A 12,974-nucleotide genomic window follows, 5' to 3' on the forward strand; every position below is an offset into this window, starting at 1 on the left:
TGTGAACTGATGAACATCAAGGCTTTTAGATATAGTTTTGTAACCCTTTCCAGCTTTATGCAAGTCAACAATTCTTAATTTTAGGTCTTCTGAGATCTCTTTGTTCGAGGCGTGGTTCACGTCAGGCAGTGCTTCTTGTGAATAGCAAACTCAAATTTTGCGAGTGTTTTTTATCGGGCAAGGAAGCTCTAACCAACATCTCTAATCTCATCTTGTTGATATGACCCCAGGGTAGCTGACTCCTGACTCCAATTAGCTTTTGGAGAAATCATTAGTCTAGGGGTTCACATACTTTTTCCAACCTACAATGTGAATGTTTAAATGATGAATTCAATATAAACAACAAAAATACAATAATTAGTGTGTTATTAGTTTAAGCATACTATGTTTGTCTATTGTTGTGACTTAGATGAAGATCAGATGAAATTCGATTACCAATTTATGCAGAAATCCAGGTAATTCCAAAAGGGTTCACATACATTTTCTTTGCCACTGTACCTCCAAGATTTAGAGAAAGACAAAACAATTCATCCCTAGACCAAAGCGTTTTAGAAGATGGTCGGCTGAGAATAGTGTTCCAGTGTGTATTTATTTAAACACACACAGGTTTTAACCAATGGTCTGTCCTGTCGTCACAGGGGTGCAAGACTAAACAGTTGGTGACCCTTGCTCTGCTGTATTTCGATAGCCCTGTTTGGTTTGGGAGCCATGCTCGGGCTGCTTTTAATACATTTCATTTGCAACTCAAAGCCTCGCGAGTGAACAGCCAGCTCCCCACTGCCCTAACTGCATCTCACACAAATGAATGGATCGTGTGTGTTTCCCAGAAGGCAGTAATATTGGTGTTGTTGGGGGAAATAAGGATAACTTAGTGACATTTCTAAGTATTTGAGATTGTAATATTATTAGCCGAGAATGTTGTTGTTTACTTCCAGACATGGATAGTGGGTTTGATAACTGCTACTGTGGCAAATGCGTTCAACCACACAGCGAAAACCAATTGCTTATGTTGTCTTGATAGGGATATGTTATCTTCGTAGGGATATCCAAGTACATGGTTTTAATTTGATACTCTAGATCATAATATTTAATTGACACATTGTGCAACTCTGAAATGTGAGTATCTATATTCGGGACACCCTCTGCAAGCTCACAACCTATCTCTCTCTGCTTCTGTCACACACACACAATAGTGTAGTGGAGAGTATATGCAGGTATACCCACTTATTTTTCAGTGGGCATTGCGAATATTCACTTCTTAATCCCCACAATGGGTATCAAAGTAGTGTAGTGGAGGTATACACCATACCAATTAAGAAGGCTGATCAGAATGGACTGATCAGATCTAAATGTTAATCTTAAAATTTTGATAGACTATTATTTCTTCACATTTTAGGCACAGCAATGTGCACACAGTGGTAGGCCTACGCACAAATGTTCCAAAATGCAATTTGCGGGGAAACACTGTTCTAAAATGGGTACCGCACATACAGTTGTGGCCAAAAGTTTTGAGAATGACACAAATATTAATTTTCACAAAGTTTGCTGCTTCAGTGTCTTTAGATATTTTGTCAGATGTTACTATGGAATACTGAAGTATAATTACAAGCATTTCATAAGTGTCAAAGGCTTTTATTGACAATTGCATGAAGTTGATGCAAGACCTCTGCAATCCGCCCTGGCATGCTGTCAATTAACTTCTGGGCCACACTGATGGCAGCCCATTCTTGCATAATCACTGCTTGGAGTTTGTCAGAACTTGTGGGTTTTTGTTTGTCCACCCGCCTCTTGAGGATTGACCACAAGTTCTCAATGGGATTAAGGTCTGGGAGTTTCCTGGCCATGGACCCAAAATTGATGTTTTGTTCCACAAGCCACTTAGTTATCACTTTTGCCTTATGGCAAGGCGCTCCATCATGCTGGAAAAGGTATTGTTTGTCACCAAACTGTTCCTGGATGGTTGGGAGAAGTTGCTCTCGGAGGATGTGTTGGTACCATTCTTTATTCATGGCTGTGTTCTTAGGCAAAATTGTGAGTGAGCTCACTCCCTTGGCTGAGAAGCAACCCCACACATGAATGTTCTCAGGATGCTTTACTGTTGGCATGACACAGGACTGATGGTAGCGCTCACCTTGTCTTCTCCGGACAAGCTTTTTTCTGGATGACCCAAACAATCGGAAAGGGGATTCATCAGAGAAAATGACTTTACCCCAGTCCTCATCAGTCCAATCCCTGTACTTTTTGCAGTATATCAGTCTGTCCCTGATGTTTTACCTGGAGAGAAGTGGCTTCTTTTCTGTCCTTCTTGACACCAGGCCATCCTCCAAAAGTCTTCGCCTCACTGTGCGTGCAGATGCACTCACACCTGCCTGCTGCCATTCCTGAGCAAGCTCTGTACTGGTGGTGCCCCGGTCCCGCAGCTGAATCAACTTTAGGAGACGGTCCTGGCGCTTGCTGGACTTTCTTGGGCGCCCTGAAGCCTTCTTCACAACAATTGAACCACTCTCCTTGAAGTTCTTGATGATCTGATAAATGGTTGATTTAGGTGCAATCTTACTGGCAGCAATATCCTTGCCTGTGAAGCTCTTTTTGTGCAAAGCATTGATGACGGCACATGTTTCCTTGCAGGTAACCATGGCTGACAGAGGAAGAACAATGATTCTAAGCACCACCCTCCTTTTGAAGCTTCCAGTGTGTTATTCAAACTCAATTAGCATGACAGAGTGATCTCCAGCCTTGTCCTTGTCAGCACTCACACCTGTTAGTCAAGACTAGTCATTCAACTGAGACTGCTCTTCTCTGTATCACGGAGGCCCTCCGCACTGCTAAAGCTAACTCTCTCTCCTCTGCTCTCATCCTTCTAGACCTATCGGCTGCCTTCGATACTGTGAACCATCAGATCCTCCTCTCCACCCTCTCCGAGTTGGGCATCTCCGGCGCGGCCCACGCTTTGATTGCGTCCTACCTGACAGGTCGCTCCTACCAGGTGGCGTGGCGAGAATCTGTCTCCTCACCACGCGCTCTCACCACTGGCGTCCCCCAGGGCTCTGTTCTAGGCCCTCTCCTATTCTCGCTATACACCAAGTCACTTGGCTCTGTCATAACCTCACATGGTCTCTCCTATCATTGCTATGCAGACGACACACAATTAATCTTCTCCTTTCCCCCTTCTGATGACCAGGTGGCGAATCGCATCTCTGCATGTCTGGCAGACATATCAGTGTGGATGACGGATCACCACCTCAAGCTGAACCTCGGCAAGACGGAGCTGCTCTTCCTCCCGGGGAAGGACTGCCCATTCCATGATCTCGCCATCACGGTTGACAACTCCATTGTGTCCTCCTCCCAGAGCGCTAAGAACCTTGGCGTGATCCTGGACAACACCCTGTCGTTCTCAACTAACATCAAGGCGGTGGCCCGTTCTTGTAGGTTCATGCTCTACAACATCCGCAGAGTACGACCCTGCCTCACACAGGAAGCAGCGCAGGTCCTAATCCAGGCACTTGTCATCTCCCGTCTGGATTACTGCAACTCGCTGTTGGCTGGGCTCCCTGCCTGTGCCATTAAACCCCTACAACTCATCCAGAACGCCGCAGCCCGTCTGGTGTTCAACCTTCCCAAGTTCTCTCACGTCACCCCGCTCCTCCGCTCTCTCCACTGGCTTCCAGTTGAAGCTCGCATCCGCTACAAGACCATGGTGCTTGCCTACGGAGCTGTGAGGGGAACGGCACCTCAGTACCTCCAGGCTCTGATCAGGCCCTACACCCAAACAAGGGCACTGCGTTCATCCACCTCTGGCCTGCTCGCCTCCCCTACCACTGAGGAAGTACAGTTCCCGCGCAGCCCAGTCAAAACTGTTCGCTGCTCTGGCCCCCCAATGGTGGAACAAACTCCCTCACGACGCCAGGACAGCGGAGTCAATCACCACCTTCCGGAGACACCTGAAACCCCACCTCTTTCAGGAATACCTAGGATAGGATAAAGTAATCCCTCTCACCTTCCCCCTTAAAAGATTTAGATGCACTATTGTAAAGTGGCTGTTCCACTGGATGTCTTAAGGTGAACGCACCAATTTGTAAGTCGCTCTGGATAAGAGCGTCTGCTAAATGACTTAAATGTAAATGTAAATGTCTGTTAACGAGAGAATCACTAACATGATGTCAGTCTGTCCTTTTGTGGCAGGGCTGAAAAGCAGTGGAAATGTTTTTTGGGGATTCAGTTAATTTGCATGGCAAAGAGGGACTTTGCAATTAATTGCAATTCATCTGATCACTCTTCATAACATTCCTTGAGTATATGCAAATTGCCATCATACAAACTGAGGCAGCAGAATTTGTGAAAATGTATATTTGTGTCATTCTCAAAACTTTCGGCCATGACTGTACAAGCAGTTTCATGTACAGAGATTGAAATTTCCATTAGAAATGTTGAAATAGGGGAGATCTAAAGATGCAAAAATCATCATAGGTTGCTAATATGACTAAGGTAATGGCTTTGGCTGCTAGACAATTAAATACATTTTTAAGAAAACCAATAGAACAAGAAAACACATATGAGGATGTCTTTATAAAATAATTGCTTCCACGTTTCTACGGTGGGATTTTGTCTATAGGCTACTTTGAAGCAAGGTAAGATATGCCTCATAATATGAAGTTAATTGTCCAAACAATTAAGAAACAGGGAAAATATAGTGATGCTAATGATAGGCCTGACCGTCTTCTGGTAGTAGAAAAGGCTTTCCCAAAAACCTTCTCAACAAAATGTTAACAAGATACAAAGTAGCATACTTTTTTAACACCGCTAGCCAAACAACTGTGCACTTGAATGAATCTGTATATATATATAGCATCTTACTTTCTCATGTTCTTCTTATTTCCTACTTTTATTTATTGTGTGTGTTTCAAATAAAACTTTATTTGTCACATGCGCCAAATACAACAGGTACCGTGAAATTTTAATTTTAAAATGTTTTATTTCACCTTTATTTAACCTGTTGCTTCTACTCGGGACGCTTGCGTCCCAACTAGAGCTCTGGAAATGCAAATGCGCTACGCTAAATGCTAATAGTATTAGTTAAAACTCAAAAGTTCATTAAAATACACATGCAGGGTATCGAATTAAAGCTACACTCGTTGTGAATCCAGGCAACAAGTCAGATTTTTAAAATGCTTTTCGGCGAAAGCATGAGAAGCTATTATCTGATAGCATGCAACACCCCAAAAGACCCACAGGGGACGTAAACAAAATAATTAGCATTTCGGCGTTACACAAACCGCACAATAAAATAGAAAACATTCATTACCTTTCACCATCTTCTTTGTTGGCACTCCTAGATGTCCCATAAACACTATTTGGGTCTTTATTTCGATTAAATCGGTCCATATAAAGCCTAGATATCGTTATATGTAGACTGTGTGATAAACGAAAAAAACATTGTTTCAAAACGTAACGTCATTTTTTAAAATTCAAAAAGTCGACGATAAACTTTCACAAAACACTTTGAAATACGTTTGTAATGCAACTTTAGGTATTAGTAAACGTTAATAAGCGATAAAATTCATCAGGAGGCGATGTAAAGATCATTAGCTGTCCGTCTGGAAAAATGTCCGGCTAGAAACTCAACGAAAATATCCGGTCCTAGACGGGAGGAGATACGGTGTCCTGCATGTGTTTGACCAAGAAAAAACTCGAAGGGAAATGACAAGACTCTAGACACCGTGTGGAAGCTGTAGGTACTGCAACCTCAGTCAATTCATTGTGGTTCACCTTTATCGATGGGATCAAGTAGCGCATGGATATATTTTCCCATTTTCAGTGATCAGTTTTTCCTGTGCTTTTCGATGTAAATGCCGTTCTGGTAAAGCCACAGCAGTGATTTAACCAGTTTTTTAAACGTCTGAGTGTTTTCTATCCACACAGACTAAGCAAATGCATATACTATATTCCTGGCATGAGTAGCAGGGCGCTGAAATGTTGCGCGATTTTTAACAGAATGTTAAAAAAAGTAGAGGGTCGACTTAAGAGGTTAACCAGGTAGGCTAGTTGAGAACAAGTTCTCATTTGCAACTGCGACCTGGCCAAGATAAAGCATAGCAGTGTGAACAGACAACACAGAGTTACACATGGAGTAAACAATTAACAAGTCAATAACACAGTAGAAAAAAGGGGAGTCTATATACATTGTGTGCAAAAGGCATGAGGAGGTAGGCGAATAATTACAATTTTGCAGATTAACACTGGAGTGATAAATGATCAGATGGTCATGTACAGGTAGAGATATTGGTGTGCAGAAGAGCAGAAAAGTAAATAAATAAAAACAGTATGGGGATGAGGTAGGTAAAAATGGGTGGGCTATTTACCGATAGACTATGTACAGCTGCAGCGATCGGTTAGCTGCTCAGATAGCAGATGTTTGAAGTTGGTGAGGGAGATAAAAGTCTCCAACTTCAGAGATTTTTGCAATTCGTTCCAGTCACAGGCAGCAGAGAACTGGAACGAAAGGCGGCCAAATGAGGTGTTGGCTTTAGGGATGATCAGTGAGATACACCTGCTGGAGCGCGTGCTACGGATGGGTGTTGCCATCGTGACCAGTGAACTGAGATAAGGCGGAGCTTTACCTAGCATGGACTTGTAGATGACCTGGAGCCAGTGGGTCTGGCGACGAATATGTAGCGAGGGCCAGCCGACTAGAGCATACAGGTCGCAGTGGTGGGTGGTATAAGGTGCTTTAGTGTCAAAACGGATGGCACTGTGATAAACTGCATCCAGTTTGCTGAGTAGAGTGTTGGAGGCAATTTTGTAGATGACATCGCCGAAGTCGAGGATCGGTAGGATAGTCAGTTTTACTAGGGTAAGTTTGGCGGCGTGAGTGAAGGAGGCTTTGTTGCGGAATAGAAAGCCGACTCTAGATTTGATTTTGGATTGGAGATGCTTAAGAAGTTCTAGGAACGGTAGCATCCCACCTGGCCAACATCCGGTGAAATTACAGAGCATGAAATTCCAAAATACCATATTCAAACATTCTTGAAAATATATGTGTTATACATCAAAATAAAGCTTAACTTCTTGTTAATCCAGCCGCTGTGTCAGATTTCAAAAAGGCTTTACGGCGACAGCAAACCATCCGATTATCTGAGGACAGCGCCCCGCATACAAACACATGAAAATCATATTTCAACCAGGCAGATGCCCACAAAAGTCAGAAATAGCGATATAATTAATGCCTTACCTTTGAAGATCTTCTTCTGTTGGCACTCCAAAATGTCCCAGAAACATCACAAATGGTCCTTTTGTTCGATAATGTCCTTCTATGTCCCAAAAATGTTAATTTATTTGGCGTGTTTGATTCAGAAATACACCCAACATGCCTATAAAGTATCTAATATGTTACCTGTAAACTTGGTCCAAACATTTCAAACAATGTTCCTAATCTAACCCCAAGTACCCTAAAACGTAAATAATCGATTAAATTTAAGATGGAATAAACTGTTTCTAATACCGGTTAAAAACAATGTGAAGCACGCTCCAGTTCCCGCGCACTAAAACAGTGGAGTCCACCTGGAGTGACACTTACAATGAATAGCACTACTTCTTAATTTCTCAAAATAAAAACATCGAACAATTTCTAAAGACTGTTGACATCGAGTGGAAGTCATAGGAACTGGAACCAGGTTCCTCATAAATAGGGTTTCCCATAGAAAACCATTGGGAAATCCTATGACCTACATTTTTTGTCTTCCCTGGATGGTTTGTCCTCGGGGCTTCGCCTGCCATATCAGTTCTGTTATACTCACAGACATTATTTTTTGTTTTAGAAACTTTAGAGTGTTTTCTATCCAAATCTACCAATTATATGCATATCCTAGCTTCTTTACCTGAGTGAAAATAATGCCCCCTACCCAAGAGAGGTTAATGTGAGTCTGGAAGGAGAGTTTAGTCTAACCAGACACCTAGGTATTTGTAGTTGTCCACATATTCTAAGTTAGAATATTGATGCTGGACAGGCGGGCAGGTGCGGGCAGCGATCGGTTGAAGAGCATGCATTTAGTTTTACTTGCATTTAAGAGCAGTTGGAGGCCACGGAAGGAGAGTTGTATGGCATTGAAGGGTCAGAAGTATACAGAATGGTGTCGTCTGCGTATGGGTGGATCAGAGAATCACCAGCAGCAAGAGCAACATCATTGATGTATACAGAGAAAAAAGTCAGCCCGAGAATTGAACCCCGTGGCACCCCATAGAGACTGCCAGAGGTTCGGACAACAGGCCTCCGGTTTGACACACTGAACTCTATTTGAGAAGTAGTTGGGGAACCAGGCGAGGCAGTCATTTGAGAAACCAAGGCTGTTGAGTCTGCCGATAAGAATGTGGTGATTGACCGAGTCGAAAACCTTGGCCAGATTGATAAATACAGCTGCACAGTATTGTCTCTTATCGATGGCTGTTATGATATCGTTTAGCACCTTGAGCGTGGCTGAGGTGCACCCATGACTAGCTCGGGAACCAGATTGCATAGCGGAGAAGGTACGTTGGGATTTCAAATGGAAAGGCAGGGTATGATAGACCTTATAAAGGCAGGGTAGGATAGATATAGGTCTGTAGCAGTTTGGGTCTAGAGTGTTTCCCCCTTTGAAGAGGGGGATGACCACGGCAGCTTTCCAATCTTTGGGGATCTCAGACATTACGAAAGAGAGGTTGAACAGGCTGATAATAGGGGTTGCAACAATTCCGGCTGATAATTTTAAAAAGAGAGAGTCCAGATTGTCTAGCCCTGCTGATTTGTAGGGGTCCAGATTTTGCAGCTCTTTCAGAACATCAGCTATCTGAATTTGGGTGAAGGAGAAATGGGGGAGGTTTGGGCAAGTTGCTGTGGGGGATGTTGACCAGAGTAGGGGGCCTCCAGGCCAGCCGTAGAAAAATGCTTATTGAAATTCTCAATTATTCTGGATTTATCGGCAGTGTTTCCGAGCTTCAGTGCAGTGGGCAGCTGGGAGGAGGTGCTCTTATTCTCCATGGACTTTACAATGTCCCAAAACCATTTGGAGTTTGTGCTTCAGGATGCAAATTTCTGTTTGAAAAAGCTAGCCTTTGCTTTCCTAACTGCCTGTGTATATTGGCTCCTATCTTCCCTGAAAAGTTGCAATTCGTGGGGGCTATTTGATGCTAATGCCAAATGCCACAGGATGTTTTTGTGCTGGTCAAGGGCAGTCAGGTCTGGAGTGAACCACGGGCTATATCTGTTCCTGGTTCAATTTTTTTTAAATGGGTCATGCTTATTTAAGATTGTGAGGAAAGCACTAAAAGAATAACCAGGCATCTTCTACTGACGGAATGAGGTCAATATCCTTCCAGGATACCCGGGCCAGGTCGATTAGGAAGGCCTGCTCGCTGAAGTGTTTTAGGAAGCGTTTGACAGTGGTGAGGGGTGGTCGTTTGACCGCAGACTCATTACGGATGCAAGCAATGAGGCAGTGATCACTGAGATCCTGGTTGAAGACAGCAGAGGTGTATTTGGAGGGCAGGTTGGTTAGGATGATATCTATGAGGGTGCCTGTGTTTACGGATTTGGGGTTGTACCTGGTAGGTTCATTGATAATGTGTGTGAGATTGAGGGTATCAAGCTTAGATTGTAGGATGGCTGGGGTGTTAAGCATGTCCCAGTTTAGGTCACCTAACAGCACAAGCTCTGAAGATAGATGGGGGGCAATCAATTCACATATGGTGTCCAGGGCACAGCTGGGGGCAGAAGGTGGTCTATAGCAAATGGCAACGGTGAGAGACTTGTTTCTGGAAAGGTGGATTTTTAAAAGTAGAAGTTCGACTTGTTTGGGCACAGACCTGGATAGTAAGACAGAACTCTGCAGGCTATCTCTGCAGTAGATTGCAACTCCGCCCCCTTTGGCAGTTTTATCTTGTCAGAAAATGTTAGGGATGGACATTTCTGGGTTTTTGATGGCCTTCCTAAGCCAGGATTCAGACACAGCTAGGACATCCGGGTTGGCAGAGTGTGCTAAAGCAGTGAATAAATCAAACTTAGGGAGGAGGCTTCTAATGTTAACATGCATGGAATCGAGGCTTTTACAGTTACAGAAGTCAACAAATGAGAGGGAATGGGAGTGTAGCTAGGCACTGCAGGGCCTGGATTAACCTCTACATCACCAGAGGAGCAGAGGAGGAGTAGGATAAGGGTACGGCTAAGGGCTATAAGAACTGGTCGTCTAGTACGTTCGGGACAGAGAGTAAAAGGAGCAGGTTTCTGGGCGTGGTAGAATAGATTCAATGCATAATGTACATACAAACGTATGGTAGAATGTGAATACAGTTGAGGTAAACCTAGGCATTGAGTGACGATGAGAGAGATATTGTCTCTAGAGACATCAATTAAACCAGGTGAGGTCACCGCATATGTGGGGGTGGGACGAGGGTTAGCTGAGGCATATTGAGCAGGGTTGGAGGGTCTACAGTGGAATAAGACAATAATCCCTAACCAAAACAGCAATGGACAAGGCATATTGACATTAGGGAGAGGTATGCGTAGCCGAGTGATCATATACAGCTGGTACCTGTACCGAGTCGATGTGCGGGGGTACAGGTTAGTCGAGGCAATTTGTACATGTAGGTAGGGGTGAAATGACTATGCATAGATAATAAACATCGAGTCGCAACAGTGTAAAAAAACAAATGGGGGGTGGCCTTTTGTTCCTAGACTTGGCGCTCCGGTACCGCTTGCCGTGCGGTAGCAGAGAGAACAGACTATGACTTGGGTGACTGGAGTCTTTGACAATTTTTGGGCCTTTCTTCTGACACCGCCTAGTATATACTGTAGGTCCTGGATGGCAGGAGGCTTGGCCTCAATGATGTACTGGGCCATATGTACTACCCTCTGTAGTGCCTTACGGTCAGATGCAGAGCAATACCAGCCGGTGATGCAACTGGTCAGGATGCTCTCGATGGTTCAGCTGTATAACTTTTTGAGAATCTGGGAAACCATGCAAAATATGTTCAGTCTGCTGAGGGGGAAAAGGTGTTGTTGTGTCCTCTTCACAATTGTCTTGGTGTGTTTGGACCATGATAGTTCGTTGGTGATGTGGGCACCAATAAACTCTCGACCCGCTCCACTACAACCCCATCGATGTTAATGAGGGCCTATTCGGCCCGCCTTTTCCTGTAGTCGATGATCAGCTCCTTTGTCTTTCTCACATTGAGGGAGAGGTTGTTGTCCTGCCACCACACTGCCAGGTCTCTGACCTCCTCCGTAAAGGCTGTCTCATCATTGTCGGTGATCAGGCCTACCACTGTTGTGTCAATAGTAAACTTAATGATGGTGTTGGAGTTGTGTTTGGCCATGCAGTCGTGGGTGAACAGGGAGTACAGGGGGGGATAAAGCACACACACCTGAAGTGCCTTTACCCTCACCACCTGGGGGCAGTTCGTCAGGAAGTCCATGATCCAGTTTCAGTGGTAGGTGTTTAGTCCCAGGGTCCTTAGCGATGAGCTTTGTGGGCACTATGGTGTTGAACGCTAGGCTGTAGTCAATGAACAGCATTCTCAAGTAGGTGTTCCTTTTGTCCAGGTGGTTAAGTGCAGTGTGGAGTGCGATTGAGATTGCATCATTTGTGGATCTGTTGGGGCGGTATGCAAGTTGGAGTGGGTCTAGGGTAACCGGGATGATGCTGTTGATGTTTTCGAGTTTTCGAGCCCTGCCCAATCCCAATCATTCTCATTTACAGCAACAACCTGGGGAATAGTTACAAGGGAAGGAATGACCCAATTGGAAGCTGAGGATGATTATGTGGCCATGATGGTGTGCCAGATTGGGAATTTAGCCAGGACACCGGGGTTAACACCCCTACTCTTACAATAAGTGCAATGGGATCTTTAGTGAACACAGACACCCGTTTAACATCCCATCTTAAATACGCCACCCTACACAGGGCAATGTCCCCAATCACTGCCCTGGGGCTTTGGAATATTATTTTTAGACCAGAGGAAAGAGTGCCTCCTACTGGCCATCCAACATCACTTCCAGCAGCATCTGGTCTCCCATCCACCGACCAGGACCAACTCTGTTTAGCTTCAGCGACATGCCCGAGGTGGGATGTGTGTGTGTGTGTGTGTGTGTGTGTGTGTGTGTGTGTGTGTGTGTGTGTGTGTGTGTGTGTGTGTGTGTGTGTGTGTGTGTGTGTGTGTGTGTGTGTGTGTGTGTGTGTGTCATATGTCTGATTTGAATCCTGTCTGCCCTGCAGGAGATGACCCACTCCTGGCCTCCCCCCCTGACTGCCATCCACACTCCAGGCAAAGCTGAGCAGACCAAGTTCCCTATTCCCTCCAAGGTGAGTTCTATAGTAAGGCCTACACTGTACTGTTAATTGACAAGCACAGCAATACCACTACTAATAGTACTTCAAGAATGTTATAAGTGCTAGTAATACTGACACTAGTTAATACTATTATCATAATGATAGAGATGTATGCATTCTGAATGTCTACTGTCCTAGTCAAGAGGGTAATTTCCTACTGTCACTTATTTGTTTGGTAAGCAGTAATCACGTGATTCCTGTGTCAGTCGGAAGGGAAAACAAATCAAGTAAAAGTGGATGTATTAAATTCGACCCAGGGCTGTCATCCTTGTGAAAGCCTGTCAGGTTCTGTCACAGTAAAGGACCAGTGAGACACCCATGGCACCAGAGAGAGAAGGAGAGAGAGAGGGAGTGAGAAAGAGAGAGCGTGGGACCCAGCCAGAGAGAGAGAGGAGAGCTTGCAAAAAGCCTCTGCTATTGCCCAGATAGCTATAGGACTTCATTTGTCTGGCTGCATGTGCCGGTCGGATGGACTTTTTAAGGACAAACTCCTGTCAGCACTTCAACCGCACTGTAATAGAGTGTGATTTAGCTATAGTATAATCCATTGTCCTTCAGCCCATTCATCCTCTCCTCCTCTAACTCCCAGCATCTGTGTCTCTCCTAGATTTTACTTCC

At 44.5% G+C, this 12,974-nt stretch overlaps 1 protein-coding gene across 1 annotated transcript in view; it reads left to right on the top strand.

Moving 5' to 3' along the window:
* Positions 1-12,974, top strand: part of LOC115130020 (AF4/FMR2 family member 2-like) — a 178,214-nt gene that overhangs the window by 88,486 nt on the left and 76,754 nt on the right. Inside the window, 1 exon segment of the mRNA XM_029660800.2 lies at positions 12,243-12,329. Coding sequence (XP_029516660.2) covers positions 12,243-12,329 — 87 coding nt within the window.

Source organism: Oncorhynchus nerka, linkage group LG6, assembly GCF_034236695.1.
Source record: "Oncorhynchus nerka isolate Pitt River linkage group LG6, Oner_Uvic_2.0, whole genome shotgun sequence".
Taxonomy (NCBI): domain Eukaryota; kingdom Metazoa; phylum Chordata; class Actinopteri; order Salmoniformes; family Salmonidae; genus Oncorhynchus; species Oncorhynchus nerka.